At 43.1% G+C, this 18,534-nt stretch overlaps 2 protein-coding genes across 3 annotated transcripts; both read right to left on the bottom strand.

Moving 5' to 3' along the window:
• Positions 1–678: 678 nt before the first annotated feature.
• LOC128303386 (uncharacterized) lies at positions 679–8,492 on the bottom strand. Of its 2 annotated transcripts, XR_008287392.1 has the most exons (6): positions 8,391–8,492; positions 6,558–6,761; positions 6,268–6,408; positions 1,836–5,671; positions 1,167–1,767; positions 679–1,090 (listed from the first exon to the last, which is right to left on the bottom strand). XR_008287392.1 is itself a non-coding variant. In XM_053040323.1 (5 exons), the coding sequence occupies exons 1-5, from the start codon at positions 8,490–8,492 to the stop codon at positions 1,752–1,754; spliced, it is 4,299 nt and encodes a 1,432-aa protein (XP_052896283.1). In that variant the 3' UTR covers positions 679–1,751. The 2 variants fall into 2 exon arrangements, 1 of the variants encoding a protein (XP_052896283.1); XM_053040323.1 differs by having other exon boundaries at positions 679–1,767.
• A 1,918-nt stretch (positions 8,493–10,410) lies between these two features.
• On the bottom strand, positions 10,411–16,737 carry LOC128301023 (thyroid adenoma-associated protein homolog). The gene is made up of 11 exons (XM_053037317.1): positions 16,626–16,737; positions 16,491–16,558; positions 16,077–16,432; positions 12,984–16,005; positions 12,774–12,898; positions 12,557–12,710; positions 12,101–12,474; positions 11,294–12,028; positions 11,049–11,233; positions 10,792–10,961; positions 10,411–10,723 (listed from the first exon to the last, which is right to left on the bottom strand). The coding sequence occupies exons 1-11, from the start codon at positions 16,735–16,737 to the stop codon at positions 10,487–10,489; spliced, it is 5,538 nt and encodes a 1,845-aa protein (XP_052893277.1). The 3' UTR covers positions 10,411–10,486.
• Positions 16,738–18,534: the final 1,797 nt, after the last annotated feature.

The following is an 18,534-nucleotide window of genomic DNA, read 5'->3' as shown; positions in this document are numbered from 1 at the left end:
GTCATACGCACTACTCTGGTAATTTTGGCTGGGATTCCAAAAATGCTCATTACTTCATAAAATTTTATCTTGGAATGCATGTATGGGGCCTTGAATGCGATGAGGAGATGGAACGAGTGTAGCTGCGGCTCTGCCATCTTCTCCAATATCTGCTGCATGGTGAAGATCTGATCGGTGGTTGATTTTCCGTTCCCCGTTTCCAACTACCTTTTCTACGAATGTACAAATTAAACACTGAAATTACCGTATTTAAAGTGACGGAACCAACCCAGAAACATTGTTTAACTTACATATGTGCCTCGTAGAAAGTCCTCAGTCCTACAAACCTGCACCTTTTTGTCGAAATCTGACCTACAAAACCGTGGCGTAAAGTAGAAATTAAACAGAGGACAACGCTGTTTCATGCCTAGAGTGATTTCTCCGATGATGAGAGGTTTCTTCTGGGAAATTAATGATATTTCTGATCAGAATAAGGTCAATCGATGGAAGTGTCTCGGAGACGTACTCTGTACGGAGTATCTTGTTACTGAACTGGATTGGAGTCGGCTCGATACAAGTAACCCAACACTTATTTTGTGGCAGTTGCTTTTAATCTTGTGAATTATATATTTAATAAGATATTTCAATTTAATGTTTGGTAATTTGTATTGCGCACTTGGAACATCCAAAAACAACAGTATAACAATTAAAGAGACACATGTAAATCTGGGATCAAATCGTTGTAACCAAATTCAGTTCGCACACTTCCATACTAAACTAAACTGCTTTGTTGAACTGATGTTTAAATGATTTCTTTATTAATTTATTTAACGTTATATATCTTTGCAACGATACAAATACAACACAAGTGTATATAGTGCGAGCGTCTGCGCCAAAAATTGTTCGATGAAGGTTTAAAAACAGTTGAACGTGTTTGCTGGGACTTGGACTTGGAGTGAACATGATGATTTGAAGATCATTAGAATACGGTCTACAAAGTTAGATTTTATCCGCTTGTTGTTCATGAAGCTTTCGTGCATTGCGGCTTACTATCGTCAAAGCTGTTCACGTCTTGGAATTTTGATATCTCCGGATCAAATGCATAGAGGAACTAACATTGGAAGGAAAATTCCACCATACATGCGTCGTTGGTAAATTGGTTAGTTTGGTACCACTAATTATACTACCAGATCGTTTTTCTTGCTTGCATCATCCGAGTGTCAAAATGCTAAACGTTTCTCGTAAAGTGTGGCTTTCCGATTCGGTTGTCCGTGTTATCTGAGGTGCACGACGATAATGGATATCTGAGAATTAGGGTTCAGATACACCATCAGTGTAAACGTTATGGATTTTGCTTCTTATTACCGCGACCATGGGCTTACAATGAAATGTACTAAAGTAGTGACAGTAGTAGTATTATGTTTCTCTTTTGTGTCCGGCCAATTGTGATTTATTGTATGTTTTTTTTTCTATTGTGTATGCGGTTCCTAATATATTATTAAATTGTTTGTAAGTTTTGTTTTATCTATGGTCCGAGCAGCGTAGCGTATTGCAATACGAATATGAAACGAATATGAAATGCATGTTGCTTGTGACTGTTTTACGTGTTTCGATATATCAACTATTAGCTTTCTTGCATGCACGTTCTATGCTTTACAATCGAACGACTTCGACAAGCGCGTGCAAATGGTTGGAGTAGCTTTTCCCACCTCATTCGCCCACATTTACTACCCAGCACGCCTTTAAAAGGATCTTCCTGGCTTTACAACAGACTACTTTGTGCCACATCTATGGACAAAAAAGCATACTGTCGTCAATGAATCAATGGTTGGCCTGAGAATATATACGATGCTTACCCCTCATCTTCTGGAATTGCTCTGTCCATTAGTGGTTTCTGGTCTGCAGTGTAATCGTCCGCCGTGGGAGCCGCTGTCAGCGAAGACGAAGATGAACGCAGCAGTGGTCTGCAGTCATCTGCCAGTTCGATCGACGAGACCATCATTTCTTCGTGTGCACCGACACTTGTGCTTGAATGGGCGGCTGTCCTTTCATGCTCGTGACATTCACATTGACAATCTTCCGGATTGACATAGTTGTACACCTGGCCGTCTGTGCCCATTTCCTTGCGATCAAGCGTGTAGCGATCGGTGCTTTCACTATTGGAGTTTCGTGTCTGCGTCGGCTGCTGCTGCTGTTTCTGTGGTATTGCTGTGATACGTTTCGGTGCTTTCCGCATTTCTGGTATTGCTTCAACGTCGATCCATTTGTGACCGGGCGGAGTGGCCGTATTCACCGACGATGATGATGTAGACGCTTTACGCGGTGGCAGTGGTGGCGGCGTTGGTGAATCTTCCGACACAATTCCTCGGTTATTGATTACCATCGAGGACATCATCGCCGACGTCGTCGAGGTCGATCGATATTGTCTACCCGTAGTTCCGGTTCCTGATGCACCAGTCCCTCCCGTGCTTGCTCCCGCTGTCGTTGTGGTCATTGTGATAGCACCCAGCGATGATCGATGCTCGAACACTCGTGATCCCGCTCCAGAGCTGGCATTCTCACTGGGCTTCTTGACCGGTAGGCTAATGCGCAGCTTCGCCACACCCGTACCGTTTGTAGTGGAATCACGCTGGGACGGTGTTTTTTCGCCTCCAACGTTCACACGTGCAGCCATTGCTCGTGCTCCAGCAGTGGCCGACCGATCATGGCAATACTTATCTAGCGAACCGGGATGGATCGGAGTGGTTGAGCGTGGCCGCTCTAGGGGATAAGTTTTCAAATCGTTCTGCGTGCGTTCCTTGGCCGGTACTAGCTTGATGCCTACCGGTTTCTCTTCCGGCAGCGTAGTGGGAATGTATGGCAGTTCGTCGTCAAATGATTCCTGAAATACTAGACCAGCACTTTCGTGATCTTCGATCGCGAGCATATTGGGACGAAGCGCGTGCCGGCCGGCCCGTATCGATGCGGAATCGAACTCCGAATCCTTCTCACTTTCCGACGATGCCATGCCGTCGTCGACAGTAGCACTCGAGCCTGGTCGTTCGGTCGATGACAAATGATCATGATTATGGTACTTTTGACGATAGGTATGATTATTATGCTGGTGTTGATGTTGGTGTTGGTGGTGGTCGTGCTGGTGGTGCTTTGCATCACTACTTATACATTCGGCAGGGCTACTACTACGTGACACTACTGCTGCTGCTGTTGCATCATCAGTTATTGCTTCTGTGCTACTCTCTGCACCACAGCTGACCGATAACTGCTCCCGTTTTAGTTGCTGTTGCTGTTGCTGTTGTTGCCTTAACTGGTGCTTTTTGTGGTGTTCATGTAGTTCCTTCATCAGCATCGCCCCTTTCGCCTGCATGACCTGTTGAGGTGAAGATGATGATGTTACACTATCGGCTGTCACATGGTCGTTTGGATGCTCACTACAATTACCGGCCAACTGTTTCCTTGCTTGCGCGCCGCCACCACTTGCAACACCGCTGTCGACCTCCACGTTGCTGCAGCCAGCACCATCCTCCTGCTCAAACGACGCTTTCTGTAGCGAGCCTTCCGAGCTTTGGCTTACGGTTGAGCTATTCCGGTTCATCTCCTTGGTATAATCTTTAAGCGTGGTGCTAAATATTTGTTCCTCACTTCCAGAACCCATGCGCATCTGGAACAGTGCCGCCTGCTTTTGGCGCATAGAAGTACTTATCTTCGACGTTGTGGGATGTTGAACGTGTTGTAACTTATGAACATCTACATCAACCAATGCTTTAGTTTCCGTCGGAACAGGTACAGAAGGTTTTGGTGCTTTCGTCCGGGATGTCGGTGGTGGTGGCGGCGGCGGAGGAGGTGGCGTTGCAAATTCGCTGCCTTGCCTTTGTTCCTGTCGGCGATTGGCAGGCTCAATTTCATTCCACGTTTTTGGTGCCGACCGTCCCTGATTACCAGTAGGTGCAGTGTTGGGCCTTTTTAAACTGTCGTCGTGATCCTCGCTAACTTGCTTTTCAATCCGCTGTGACAGCTCCCCGATAACGTTCTCCCAGTTTTGTGAACTGTTCTCCTTATCTTCGATCGGCGATTTAAGTGGTATTATAACACTACCGTCAGGATTGTCGATCCTGTAGCATTTGAGCGGCGGCATCGGTTTAGGTCGATCGTGTATCGTAACCGTCATATTGGCAATGCGTTGCTGTTTCGGGGTTTTGGCATGTTTTTGAGTGATGCTGCTATGCCCTGTTGGTGTGCCGGATGCAGATACGGACACTTGTGCTCCAAATCCACCACCGGCAGCGGATGCCGTTGTGTCCACAAACGAGGAAGTGGTCACACCGGCCGCACTACGAAATGACCCCAACCGACGTTCCTCTGGTGGCGTGTGCAACGGAATGTGTATGCTTTGACCATCGAGCGGAGCGTCGTAATAGCGCAAACCTGTAGAGCCGGGCGAGCGTGCTGCACCGATGTTGCTTGCCGTATGTTGCTCATTGCTACCAGCGCTGTAGAACGATTGGCCGATGCCGTCGACTGCCGAACCCATCGGAGAGGGAGACTTTGACTTTGGGTCCCGTTTTGATTTGAACATTTTCAGCACAAGCTTCTGTTTCGATGGTGTTGAGTTGGTCGATGCGCTAGGATGATCTGCCTGCTGATCGTACCGACCGCCCAGCGTGCCCGATTCGTTCGACGCCGTCGACGTACGCTTTTTCCGTGGTAGGTGCTGCTGTTGGAGGTTAGTAGGTTTATCAGTGGGAACGCCATCTTTAAATTTAAAAAGCGAACAAAACGAATTCTTTCGTGAAACACTCACGTTTGCTGGTGATGGTGACCGGGTAATACTGGACGCACGTGTTCGATCGTGGGCTGACGGTACCGACAGTTCCTGGGCACCATCCTTCGGTTTCTCTACGACGCGTTCGTTGTCCGCGATGCCGTTATCGCTGTAGCAATGGTCCGGTTTCAGTTTAATTCGGATGTACTCCGTACCGCTGGGCATGACACCGACAATCGAGTTTTTCAAATCTCGTGGAGGAATGTGACGTTTGTTGCCAACGCTGCGGCTAGTTTGATTGGTTTTAAGAGTTTGTATGTCGAGATTATTCGCGGTACCCATACCACAGTCCGACTTGCGCCGTGCATGACCCCCTGCCGAACCTTGCTGGGTTGCCTGGGTGTCTCCTCCACCAGGGGGCGGTTGTTGCGGGGTGCTTTCCGACACTCCTCGCCGAAAACCATCCTCTAACGTGGAGCCGGCCATTGCTTTGGAGGAGTGCACATGTATACCTTCCGCCAGGACTGCTTCTGTTGGATCCTTCTTTCGGGACAGTATTACTTGTTCCAACATTTGTTCTGTAGACGGTTCAAGGCTACCTCCAACAATACCACCTTCGGCATACGCTTGCATGGGCTTCGCACCACAAAATGACGTCTCCAGCAACATCTTGTGAGGTGAAGGCGAGCGGGAAATTCCGGACACTGCTGACGTAGCCGACAGTTTGCTGTTAGCTGATCCCTGACTGCCCACACTTGAAAGGCGACTGGTACGTCCGGAAATCGAAAGGAATGCCACAACCTCAGAGCTGGCCGAATCTTTGCGATTATGTTGCTGTTGCTGTTGGAACTGGTACTGCTGCTGATTGGGCTGTTCTTCCAGCTTCCAAATGATTGGCGAGTAGCGTTGCGCTGGGCAAGATCCATAATTAATCTGGAATACAAAATGGTTTAAAATATTGGACGTTTCAGCTCATAGCACTTTCATAGCAAGTTGTGCATTCAAATGGGTTCATGAGCTTTGTTCCCCTAAATTCTCACCTTATGCAAAACCTGCTTATCTAGTTAGGAGAATTGATTTGAGGCAAATAATTTTATGCTTGATCGATACCGAATTTAAGTCTCTATCCTCTCTATCACAGTAGTACAGCAGTGCCGGGCTGTAGTCTTTATCTTTATCATTCCATTTAACTGATTCTCAAACTAGTAGAATTTTGCTCAAAGTAACAAAGTACAATATTTATGTATTGGCCTATTTATAGAACCCTGAAGGTCATAATAATTAATTGCACCATTTACTGAGATCCTATAAATACTAACCGGCCAAACTTTAGCAACAGAAAACACACAATTGACAATGAAGCTTCAATCCGTAAACGGCAATGTAGCGTCTCATATGCAGAACAAAATCGATGCCACAGACCCAATATCCACACATGATTAAATTACCAGCGTAAGTAAGAAGTAGTGTGTTGCACGAACGGCATGCCGTCATGCATTTCCATTTGTCGACTTAATGCTGATACTTACTTGCGTATTGGGTTTCTCCTTCTCTCGATTTCCCTTTTCCGGTTCCATAAACTGTAGCTCCTCGGTCGAGTTCCGCAAGTCTAGCGTATCTTCCTCGCGAAAACCGAGTACTCCTGAGTCTTGCAATGTGCCCGTACCGACCTGTGTTAAGTGGCATCGGTACCAAAGCAAATGGAAAGATTCGAAATTGATTATAGGCTCATTTGTATTAGTTAGTGAAATAAGCAGCATGTATCGATCCGTGGTACATCACGTGTACTTGCATCTGACAAATGTGCCCCGCATCATACCTGCTCGAAGACATTTTCGGGACTGCTGTCTCTGCTGTCGTGATGGGATGAGTGAGAAGAGGCTCGGCTAATGTCTATACGCGGTGTGGCCGGTATCAGCGCCGATGGGCAGTCAAAGGTTTTGGTCGGTGAACCACGGGATGAATCGATTGAGGATTTTTCCTGTGACCACCGTTGCAGATTGTGGTGATTTTGCTGCTCCATCTGCAAAGGTGAGGGTAGGGTTATTAGATGTGAAAGGGCCAAATATAATTTAGCCAGTTGCACAATCTGATTGGATCTATTTTTTTAACATACATCTTTAAATTTTTTAAATTTTAAATAAATCTCTTGTTAACTTCATGAGATGAGTTTACTAACCGAACTAGAAAGAAAGAAAGTAGTAGCAAACTACTAGGTGAGATATATTCGGATTCAGAATGAAATTCTGTAAATTATAATTTAGTCAGATATTGATTTTGTTAGGAATAGCTGTATGAGGCTAGATTAGGAGTCTACTTAAAGCCCTCGCGAAATCTAATATGAACAAAAGTATTTTTTTCTTATTTCGTTTCTGGCCCTCTGTGACTTATTTTACGAAGTAGCTGGGATAGTCAATCAGTCTGCATACGGGGTATTGGTCGGAATGGGATTTTGGACGCGAGTCTTCACACGACATCTACCGCTACCAAATACCCCATCGGACCGCCCCTTTTTGAACGTTTAAACAACAGAAAACAATTGCAACTCTCAACACCTTTAATGTTCTCTACCATTTGAAATTCTTCCTTGTAGGTGGTGTCAAAGAACATATTAAAGTGAAAAATAAGCACAATCGAGTCTTCTATCAGCGTCACATGGGAGTATATTTATCCTTCTCGGTACGTTCCAGAAACGTAACTGTCATCTTTACTGAACGAAAAGGACACGTTTAACGTGTTCATGCTGGTAGTAACCATAAGACCGGAAAATCTCGCTTTCGTAGTACCAGCGAGAATGGTGGAACGAATGCGAGCAAACAAAATGCAACGGACGTGAGTATCACAAGAGCCTATTTCTGAATAAATAAGAGAAAACGGGAGAATATCCACAGAAGATTTTAAAGTAGAGAATTGCGGAGAGAACCAAATGAACAAAAAAACATTAGTACAGAAAAGCAAACGAACAGCAGAAATAGCAATCTTTTGACCATGGGAAACAATCACACACATACAAAAAGGACAAAAGGAAAATGTCAGCAAGTTTGCTATAGAAAAGCACAAAAAGGCTAAGAACGCAACAAAGTGGAAATGAGGCATCTTGCAGAATTGCGGTTTATTCCTTTTGGATACTCTTCTTCTCGTCATTAATCGGTAAAAAGGATATAGGCGAAGCGTTCTTCCGGGGAAAAGGAGAGCCGAGTTCAAAAATAGGACATCAAATGACAGTAGCGCAGCAAAAGCAACACACGGTGCTTGTCCAGCAAAGACATGATGGCTCATAATCGAAATCTGACCTCTTTTCGGTGTTTCAAAGATCTATTTTTGAAATACGAACGATACACCGAGGCGTGATTAAATAATCGTGAGCATGTTGTGGGCAAAACTTGGTAGTAGTTCCGGTTTGAGTCGACAAGAATGGACGATTATTTCTTTGCTGTACGTGGAACTTACAGTAGGAAGAGGTGCATTACAGCTAAACTTTGCAATTAAAACAATCGAACGATACGGCTGTATGTTCTGCTGCTTGACATGGAACAATTGCCATTAGTGACGTAATACTGGCATACCACTGATGCTTTAGCAGTTCGATTGGATTGTGGCAAGTTGGGAGGCATTCTACTACAACACAATGCTTTACATTTTAGATGCGTACCTGTGCTTTCTCCTCTGCCGTAGTATCTTCCATTGAGGCAATTGGTGCTGGACCAAGGCGTTTCTGTTTACGAGACGATGGAGACGACGACGCTACATTCATTGCGTTCAACAAATACACCTTAGGCGTTCTAGCTTAGCAGGAAGGAAGGATAGGAAAGTGGAAACAGGAAGGCGAAAGCGACACCGATAGATTCCGGCGCCAGGTAGAGGGAAGGAAATTGGCCTAGGAACTATGAAGCGGTACGGCAAGAACTAGTGATTTTCCTTCAATTTTTTGCGAGCAAATAGTTTCACTGCACCCACACTCCGTTTTGCGCACCACACACTTTCAACTCGTGATTTATCAGAACTTTTGAGCAAAAATCACTGGCCGGATCCTTTCGCTGTAGCTCCGAGATTTCCATTAACGGTATTGCACATCGTTTTGCCCTATTCTCGTGGGGGGGGTGCGATGGTGACGATAAGGACGAACGGCTCCGATGATAGTGACGGTGTGATGCAATGGAGTTCACCACCATATATTGATCCATTCATCAAATTCCGATGGCTTCCGGAGAGATAGCTGCCCGCAGCATGTGTGTAGTCTGCAAAAAGGGAACAGCGGAACAAAACGGGGAATGACACTGGGGAAACCACTGTGTAGCTGCTTAGCTAACCACTTGGACTGCGTTGGCATGCTCTCGAAAACTCAAATATCATTTATTTCATATCCATGATCAGGAACCTAACAGTGACAAACCCGTACACGAGAGCTTTACTACGTGCCTGCTGCATTCTTCGGTTTCAGGAAGTTACACTTTTGCACATTTGACGAAAAAAAATTTCCCGTATAACACACATACACACATACACACACACGCGCACATACATCTTTGGCTTACCATGAAAGTATTCACGGAACGGGTGGGTATCCGTGTCTCACTTGTACTGTGTTGGAGAAGAGCGGATACTCTATGCAGTCATATTATGACACAACACGAAAGAGGATTTTGTAGGCACTTTTTTCACATCGATAGAATCGAATCGAACATTAAACGACGCAGAACTGAATTACTTCCAAGTGGTTATGATGGTGCATGCCAACTTTCCTTTTAATCTTATGCGAACTTTCATTTTCGCTTGCATGATTGATTATCACTACTCTAGCGATTGGTTACAACCCGCGACTATTCCATTGCGAATATCTATTTTTTCGTACAAGTGCGTTATCTGTGGCCTGCGTGCTTCTCGCTGTTCTCGGTTCGATAAATTACAACCGTTCCTGGGTTGGCGGAAATGATAATACTAGGAACAATTATATCGTTAGCTTGCCACTAAAACAAGTCTGTACGGTAGAGCGAATGATGTTTTACCCCTGCAATCTAATAAGGCGCATGTCGGTACTGCTGGCGCCTTTAAGCACGGCTGCCTCAAACTCCGTTTCATCCGTGCACGCTGTATTTTCCAGACTTGGTTCTGCTTACCATGTTGAAGAAGTATAGCAGCACGGTTTAGCACACGATAGACTATCGATTTACCGCGGCTCTTTTTGAACTGGAACCATTCGGTCGTTCGGTCGAGACTGAAAGCTAAAGCCCCGATGCGGAGGCTCGTTTGGGCTCGTGCTTTACCGCTGGGCTTAATGGCGCATGAGTACAACTTTCGGGAATATTTTACCCCCTCAACCTCTAAATGGAACGATGTATTGCTCTGTGTATTGCTCGGAATAACTCGTGCTACAGCGGGTACGGAATTGTAGAGAAGACAAAAAATAAAGAAAAAACAAATCGTGGAACATTCGTCTGTTGATTACATGATCGCCTCAGTTTGGACAAATTGCCTATCCTTGTAGGACGCTGGTACATAAGATTGTTAAACTAAACCACTGAATAAATTAAGAATAAGCAACAGTTTACCTAAATCTGCCTCGAATTTCGTCAATACATGTGTCAACTTTCTATTTCTATTCTAACTTTTGTTATGTTATTAAATACTTACCAAAGCATGTTCATCTAAAATTCAAATGTGCATAATTTTGATTCCACATTTATATCAAGTTTATTTTTTACATTTTTTTTACTTCGGCACTCGATGAAGCAAAACATACGTGTGTGCCTACAGAACGATTCCTATTAGCTTGGATGATATTTTTGCGGTAGATTGCAAGAACTCCCGTATACACGTTGGCTGCTTTAGATGTTTGTCGACAATCTTTTGAATTTTATCAATATTGCTATCCAGGCTGTAGTCTGCATCGCTCGATTCCAAGTATTGTAGCTCCGCTATGCAATAGTCTCGGACCAATTCTAACTCACCGTAGATATTTACTTCATTTTTGTCGAACACTTTAAGCTGAAAATTAGAAACAGAGTGTCATTAAAACAGATCATTGCCCATGTTCGGTGACCGTTCGTCCTTACATCGGTTACATCGTCAATATTGATGGAATCGTCTTCCGTTTCCTGCTCTTTTAATATCCATATCACGACGATAGCGGCCACTATCTGGTTTAAGGTAAACTTATGAGCAGTCATTGTTTTGCTCAGTAGTCGTAAATATGCACTTTGTGCGTATGTCGCTACGAGGGGTTCTGAAACATGGGACAGAGAGAAATACCATTTAACATAGAGCCATGATGAAGAAAGCGCTCAAAACTAGTACTACAACTTCAACTTACTTTGTTTCACTTTCTCAATCACATGGTGAAGTTGACTAACGACTAATGATGCCTTGGCACGGATAGTACATTCGTCATCACTAAGTAAATTCAGCAGTGCAAAACTGAAACTTATGTACTGGTTTAGAGATTTGCCATCGAAAATTTTCCTACCAACTATGTGCAAACACTCCACCGCAGTTAATCTGTAAAAGTTAAAGTGGATTAATGCCTCGCCAAAAAAAACTTGGTACACTCGTTTTTACCTAATGGGTTTTGATTGATATGCAGCGCTTAGAGTAGGTAAAAAATCGACATTCAGCGTAAACTCACTTGACGCCTTAGCCTCGTTTTGCAGCATACGTTTTAAACAGCGGAACATGGCACTGCGTAGTTGATAGGGCTGACTGTTGGCTGCTTTGTATATGATTTGTATTGCTTCGCGAATGCTCTTCCCATCGAGTAATACGTTGCCCACTGCCACACTACTGTAGCTAAGTACTAGATAAGCCTTCACCTGGATTGTGTACGGTTGCTTGTGACATTCATTCTCAGGCGCGGTCAACCGTCGTAAGCAGCAGTGAAATTGCTGCGAACGCAACAGTTCCGCTTTCAGCCACCTTAATCGATCCGGCTTCAGTTCGCAAATGTTGCGGAAATAAAACACCTCCACAGGAGTGATATCGTATTCTTCGCATTGCTTTCCGATGTGATCAATATCCAGCACGAGTAAGATCGTGTTTAACATTGCCTGTATGTATTCTGGTGACTGCTGTTTGTCTCCATCCGATTCAATGCGCAACAGGAAACAGTGGGAGCTTCGAACGGCTGCCTCGTCATCGCTATACAGATACATAAAAGTTTTCAGCAGGACTATTTTCTGAAACACTAAAGGTTCTCCATAAAAGTTTCGATGGTTTGCCAAATTAAGCAGGTAATCAACAATGTTGCTTAAATCATCTATAAATTGATCATCCTCTGCAATAATAATGTGTTGACATCTGAAAATTATTAAAAAATATGAAATTCCATAACACTGTACACAGTTCCATAAAGTGCAGCTTTTTACATACCGTGCTAAAATTTCCAGCAATATATCTAATATGGTACTGTAAATTATGAAATTGGGCTTTACTTCAAACAAATAATTTGAAATCGCGGTGTACAACTCGATCCAATTGTTCAACTGTCCACTCGATGTTGCTGCTGCTACCAGGCCGGGATTTTTGGTTTTGACGAGGTACAAAATTTGCAATAATGCACCATGTAAGGAATTGGGATTAACGTTTCGATTATTGGAACGATTAAGGCTTTCCAATAGCAAGCAGATTCGATCGAACATTAGATCCGGTGACACGATTATGGAGATGATCTTTGCCGCCAAGTAACGCGTTTGAAGTTCTGCGCAACCGGAACAAATTGAGACTAACGGTACGAACCGAGAAAGCTGGAATAGATATAGAAAATCACACGCACACACACACATTTATCAAAACTGCTAAAGGGATCAAGAATCAAGTTAAAGTTACCTTCAAATTAGATTCACTGCCCTCCAGCGCAGATGGATACAGTCGACTTAAAAGCAATAAGAGCGGATGCAACTTTTTACTTCTAGTGCCCTGGATGATGATTTTACTAGCCTTTTCCAGTTCGAGCACAAAGTAATCATAGAGCACGGGATATCTGAGAAGAAAGGCACATAATTTAGCAAGCAGTTTATTGTGTTGCAGGTTTTCATCATCTTACCGTAAAAAGAATATTCTCCCAGTCATTTTGTTGCGAATGTTTAAATTTTCAGAATCTTTGGTTCTTTGCACACCAAATACGCGCACCATCAGGGCGGAGAATAGTAAAGTTGATGAATTGCGTTCCTAGGTTAGTATAAAGTTTAGTTAGTCATATGATTCAACATACAAACCATTGCTTAGCACAGCAAAAAGCATTCGATATACTTACCGACCATGACTCCGCTTCGTAACCATTGACAGCGCACATGATGCCTTCTGAGACGAACTCTCCAACAGTTTCGCCCAAATCGGTGGATCGAAAAAGTGAACGCAATATATTCAGCGAATGAGTCCGTGTTTGACTGCTTGTGCTGTGCGATCGGCATAGCTCGAGCAATGTTTTCATGCAAAACTGTAGTCCTTTCGTGGAGCTGACTTGTAGCTCGGAAGTTATCAATGCTTGAATTATAAACGGTATACCCGCACTACGACGAGTAACGCACAGTTTATCTAGGTTGATCTCGGCGATGTCCCTGCCAGTGATTGCGGGTGTAGCAACTGTATTTATGCCGCCCGTTATGGCATTTATCAACTCTTTTATCCAGCGCATCGGCAGCTGATGTAGCTCAGTATGTGGGGAACCCCAGAGGCGTAAGCATATTTTTGAAAACCCAATGTAAGCTTGTTCAAATGCACCGCGATGCTTCGTTTCAGAGAGCAGTTCAATGAATTGATTTCCAATGCTCAAAATCTGCTGGCAAGTCAAAAGTCCACCATTCTCGCCCTGCATTACAGTGCTTCCCGTATCGATGATTGGAGAACGCGATGCAATATCGCCCAGTATAAGTGAAATTTCTTTTATCGTGCGCCAAGAACAAAGTAAAATCATTTGTGGTGTGGTTTCCGGCTTGTACGCCTCATTAGCCTCATCATGCGTTGTGTTTTGGGTGGAACTATTGATCTCATCGTATGACTCCAACGCATTTACTTCATCCATCTCTATGTCGGTGCATTCGTTTAGATTTGATTCTACGAAATCGTCTAAAAATGTTCCTTCTGGCGAAGAATTGTTGGTTACTACTGAAACTACTTTTGCAATGCTGTCACAGGTACTAATTAAACGGGTTATAGAAGTGCGCCAGCATTCATCCCGCGAGAGCTCCTTGAAGTCTAGTTTGCTCAGTAAATGGCGAATGCAAATCAATGCACCGAACATTGGATTCTCACGTGAAGCACGAAGAAGTGAGTGGCTAGCTAATCTGAATCCTTGCATAAGAATTTCCTCGCACCATAGAAAGCAACGGTACACCTTAGTCGCAACACCGCAGCTAACTGGCTCAATCTCTAGACGGGGTGTATCAATAGTGCTATTCACAAAGCACAGATATTCAAGATAATACGCTGCCGACAACGAATCATTCGGTCGTGGACTGATCATGAGCGTGCGAGTGACCTCGTAATTAAGTTCATCATTGAACTGTTCAATGAATTGCTTCGGACAAAACGATAACACTTTCAGGGAGTAATGTTTGTTAGACTCGTAGCTATCCTGCAAAGCCGACAGTAGAATGCGCACCTGCCTTTCATTCCACATGCTTATGTTCTCATCGTCGTAGAAAATGTAGGAAGAAATCTGCAATAATTGAAGCAAAATCTGGAACGAAATTGCACGCCGGCTGTAGTTGGCACCGATGAACTGATTAACGATACAAAATTCGTGCAACCGTTTGACGAACTCGTAGTAATAGTGGCTCTTTCCATCGATGTCTGACTTCTTAATGATGCTCAAAAAACCCGAGCGCAGACGGTTCAGGGCACTCTTCATACAGGATGTAATTTTTTGTCGCAAAGAAGCCGCCTGGACATTAATGTTCGTTTCGAGGAAAAAGAGAATGCATTCTAAGTCTTGTTTGGTGAATATTTCGGTGCTTTTGTGGCATTCTGTAATCAGGTACAAGGCGGACATACGGGTTGAATCGTCTGAAGATATCATTGCCTGCCGAATATCAGTATAGGAGAGCAGGTTTTTCCACATGGCTTCCGTTGACTGTACAGTATCAAAGAGCCCATTTTTCCGTGCGATGCCTAAAGAGGACAGCACTAAACCGTAGCTAATACCAATTTTACTATCGATCATGTAAATAGCGATTTCTGGATAGGCACGAATCGCTTTTCTAATGAGGTCGTGCAGTGTCTCTCGTATGTCATTTCCAGTATTTCCATCGCTGGTAGCTTCTTCCTCCTCGGGAGAAGATGCTACGGTCGTGTCAACTGCTTCAGCGGCTGCGCTGACGATCCCATCACGACCGTTAGTAATTTCCATCAGAATCGGGTTGATCCACCGATTAAACCATTCCTGTTTGTTCTCCTCATACGAGTAGGACATCATTAATGATTCATAGCAATTGTTTATATGCAAATTGGTATTCGAATGATCATTTCGAGTAAGCGAGCGAAGTAAAAATTCCGGAACATCTGGAATGGCACGCAGCACTTCCTTTGACTTCAATATTGAAGATATTGCACTGATCAATATGCACTTTGTGTTGATGTTAATCCCTCCGTTACGAATGTAATCGTAGATGATAGCGTTTAGAGTATCGTCTAGCCGTGTCCCTAGTTGTATAGTGCACTTCAGCAAATCGCGCGATATATGTCGTATGCTGTCTACATAATGATCCAGATGGGACAGCGAGTAGCGCAGGTTTATGGCTAGGATGTCAACGAGCTCTTTTCGCTCCGATGTTTTGTAACCATCCAACTTCAGACTAAGCAGTCGTTTGGTCATTTGGAAAAAGCCACGTGTCGTACCTAGTACGATGCTTACTTCCACTGAGTTTTCCTCTGAAATTTCTTTTAAAACCGTTGCTGCCTGATGAAGCACTTCTATACCTTTCCATTCCGGATCGGTGAAGTGCTCATTTTCTATCGTACAGATTATCCCATTCACCAAACACATTTGCTTTGCTGAACTATCTTCGTCGAATATACGTTGCGCTAGCCGTAAAAATCTTCTCTCCAGATTAGCATTCATTGCTATTAGTATACCACAGTTAGTTTTCGTGTCCATCGGTATTTCCGGATTTTCCAACAAATCCCAGCATATGAGTACAAGTTTCTCCACATTTTTTTCACCCTCGTACGATGCCTTCAACTGATCGGGGAACTGTTGGAAGCAGGATATTACGATTCTGATAGCAGAATGAATGAATAAACATAGCTCACTCTTATCCGAAGGAGAAACCTGATCGCTGCAAATGACATAAATATTACTTATGTGCTATTTGTAACGCGATAACGAGAATACAGTTGTTTTACGTACTTCATTCGTTCCAGATACACCATCACGGATTTGTTCAGAAATTGAAATAATTGCTGCAGGCTAAGGCGAACAGCTTCACAACCCACTTTGAAGTTTTCGAAACAACTTCCGATGTTACATATTGTTGTATTTCGCCGCGTTGGTTCACTCGATCCAATGGAGTCTTGTTCAATGCGTGCTTTTATACTGTTCGCAATGCTGGCTGCGACGATTTCACGGCTGGCGGTCAAGTTGCTTAAGGACCGGGCTATCGTATTTCGCACTGCATGCTTAAGCGGTGCGTCCATGAACAAGTTTGCCAATGTTTGTACATGTAATTTCAGTGAATCCTCCAGTCCTACCACAAAGGACGAGTACTGAAAGGAGAACATAAATGTACATACTATGCTATTACACTAACCACATACATCATACCTCTTTAAGAACTTTAACTTGCCCTTCTATGGTTTCTGATGAGTTTAGTTGATCTAGATAAGAATTATCTGCAAGTGAAATAAATGTATTTGAGTGGATGGGCTAAAGCTGTGCAAATGTGGCAGTGTTGTTTACCCGCAGTCAAATATACAGAAGGCACTTGGAACAGATCCATTCGAATTTCGGAATTTTTCTTCAAATTCTCGTTCGCTCGCACATTGGAAATCCGTAAGGATAACCCATTCATGTTTCCGATTGATAGAAATTGATATGAAAGAAAATGATAAACCTTTTCTAATCACTCTGAAGCTGGAGGCCAGGTTTTACTCTTTTGTCAACAGTTTAAAGAAGGTCGTCTCGCACATTCTCGTTGTATTGCACTTTGTCGGTAAGAATTGGCTGTGTGAGCTGAATAGATGCGAAAAAACTATGGAAAACAATTCCTTTTAGCCAGATTTTTCGGAGGGACAGACGCAGCGACAGTATCCAAACATTTATTGCTCGTTCTCCTTTGCTTGCTGCATTTCGTCGGGTGCTGTCAAAATGTGTCAGTTTCCACCTCGTGAAAAGTACGCACATGCATTGAGGTATCGGTCAATCGAACTGATAACTCTTTCCTGCTTATTAGCAGACCCGATATATGGAGTACAAAAATTACCTAAAAACTGTGCTTAAATATTTCAAATCGATAATTTGTTCAATTTATTAATAACTCTGCTTCTATGTAAAATTACATTTATACAGATTGTTTTGAAAATACGCCATGTATAGAGAACGAACGAATCCGCATGTGCAGAGTTTCTATTGGCACGTGTAGGCGTGTGTAAATTTTTTACATGTGCGTTTGTGTATAAATTAACTTGGGAAAATATTTCAAGTTAATAAAGCACCTCAGACGAACTATGAATGCAAATCAGTTGCAATTTGTATACATTTGCAATATAAATTTGTTTTCAGCACCATCTGTTTAACTTAAAAAGTATTCGTGTTGTGAATTCGCGCTTCTAGGCTACCGCGTACAGTGGGCATCTACTGTATTCATCGGAAATGAACAATAGACAAATTTACAACTGATGCGCGTGGCACGAACACCTCCCATTGTGAATGTTCTGAAGACCATGGTTTCGTTTATGGTAGGCGGTTCAAGTGGTGAATTTTGTTTCTGTGCGGAAAGCATGCCATGCATATTTTAAAATTACTATCGTTTCATAACAAGCAGCACGGGGCGGCCCGGAGGCATGATGGTCTTCACACGAACGGACCGGAACAAAATCCCATCCGGACCAATCCCCCGTAGCAAGGACTGACTATCCGGATACGTGGTTAAAGTAAGTCGATACGGCCAGGCCGTTCTAACGAAAGAAAAATAATACATAACAACCAGCACTCGCATTTTAAAAGGGCATAGTGCCTTATTTGTTCCCTTTTATTTACTTTGTAAAATACACTCCACAAGTTTTGCAGGAGTTATAGTGCTAGATTTAATTACATCAGCTTGTAATCACTGTTCACACATGCTGAATATGCACCAGGGAAGAGATTAATAGATTACCCAGAACTTGAAACAGATTATCTGTTTCAAACAGATTATCATCCCTTGCTGTTTCAGATGCAGCTGTAGTAAAGTAATAAACCGTACATTTTTATTTATATCTTGAATTATTATACGGCATTGAATTTATTGTATCGATATGATTGTATCGAATTTATTATTCACTTTGTAGCTACATTTGTTAAGCGGAAATATCACAAACTCGTTTTAATTCGTTTCGAATTTTACAGTAGTTTTTACTTATTATCGGACGAATATTCAGAAAGGATTTGAAAGAATCTACAAGCACTTTCGCCAGGCCGTAGAGATAATGCATGTTAATTTTGTAACGGTTTTAAATTGGCGCGTGATGCCTTCCATACCATCTGTAGTGGAATCTACGCAATCTACGTATTGATATCATTAATATGAATGGAGCATGCAGTAAAATCATATAAAACCCATTTTTTTAAAACATATAGTGCAATCCCCAAGTTTCACGCAATAAGCTAC

This window comes from Anopheles moucheti, chromosome 3 (genome assembly GCF_943734755.1).
Source record: "Anopheles moucheti chromosome 3, idAnoMoucSN_F20_07, whole genome shotgun sequence".
Classification (NCBI taxonomy): domain Eukaryota; kingdom Metazoa; phylum Arthropoda; class Insecta; order Diptera; family Culicidae; genus Anopheles; species Anopheles moucheti.
This window is presented reverse-complemented; position numbering and strand designations above follow the sequence as displayed.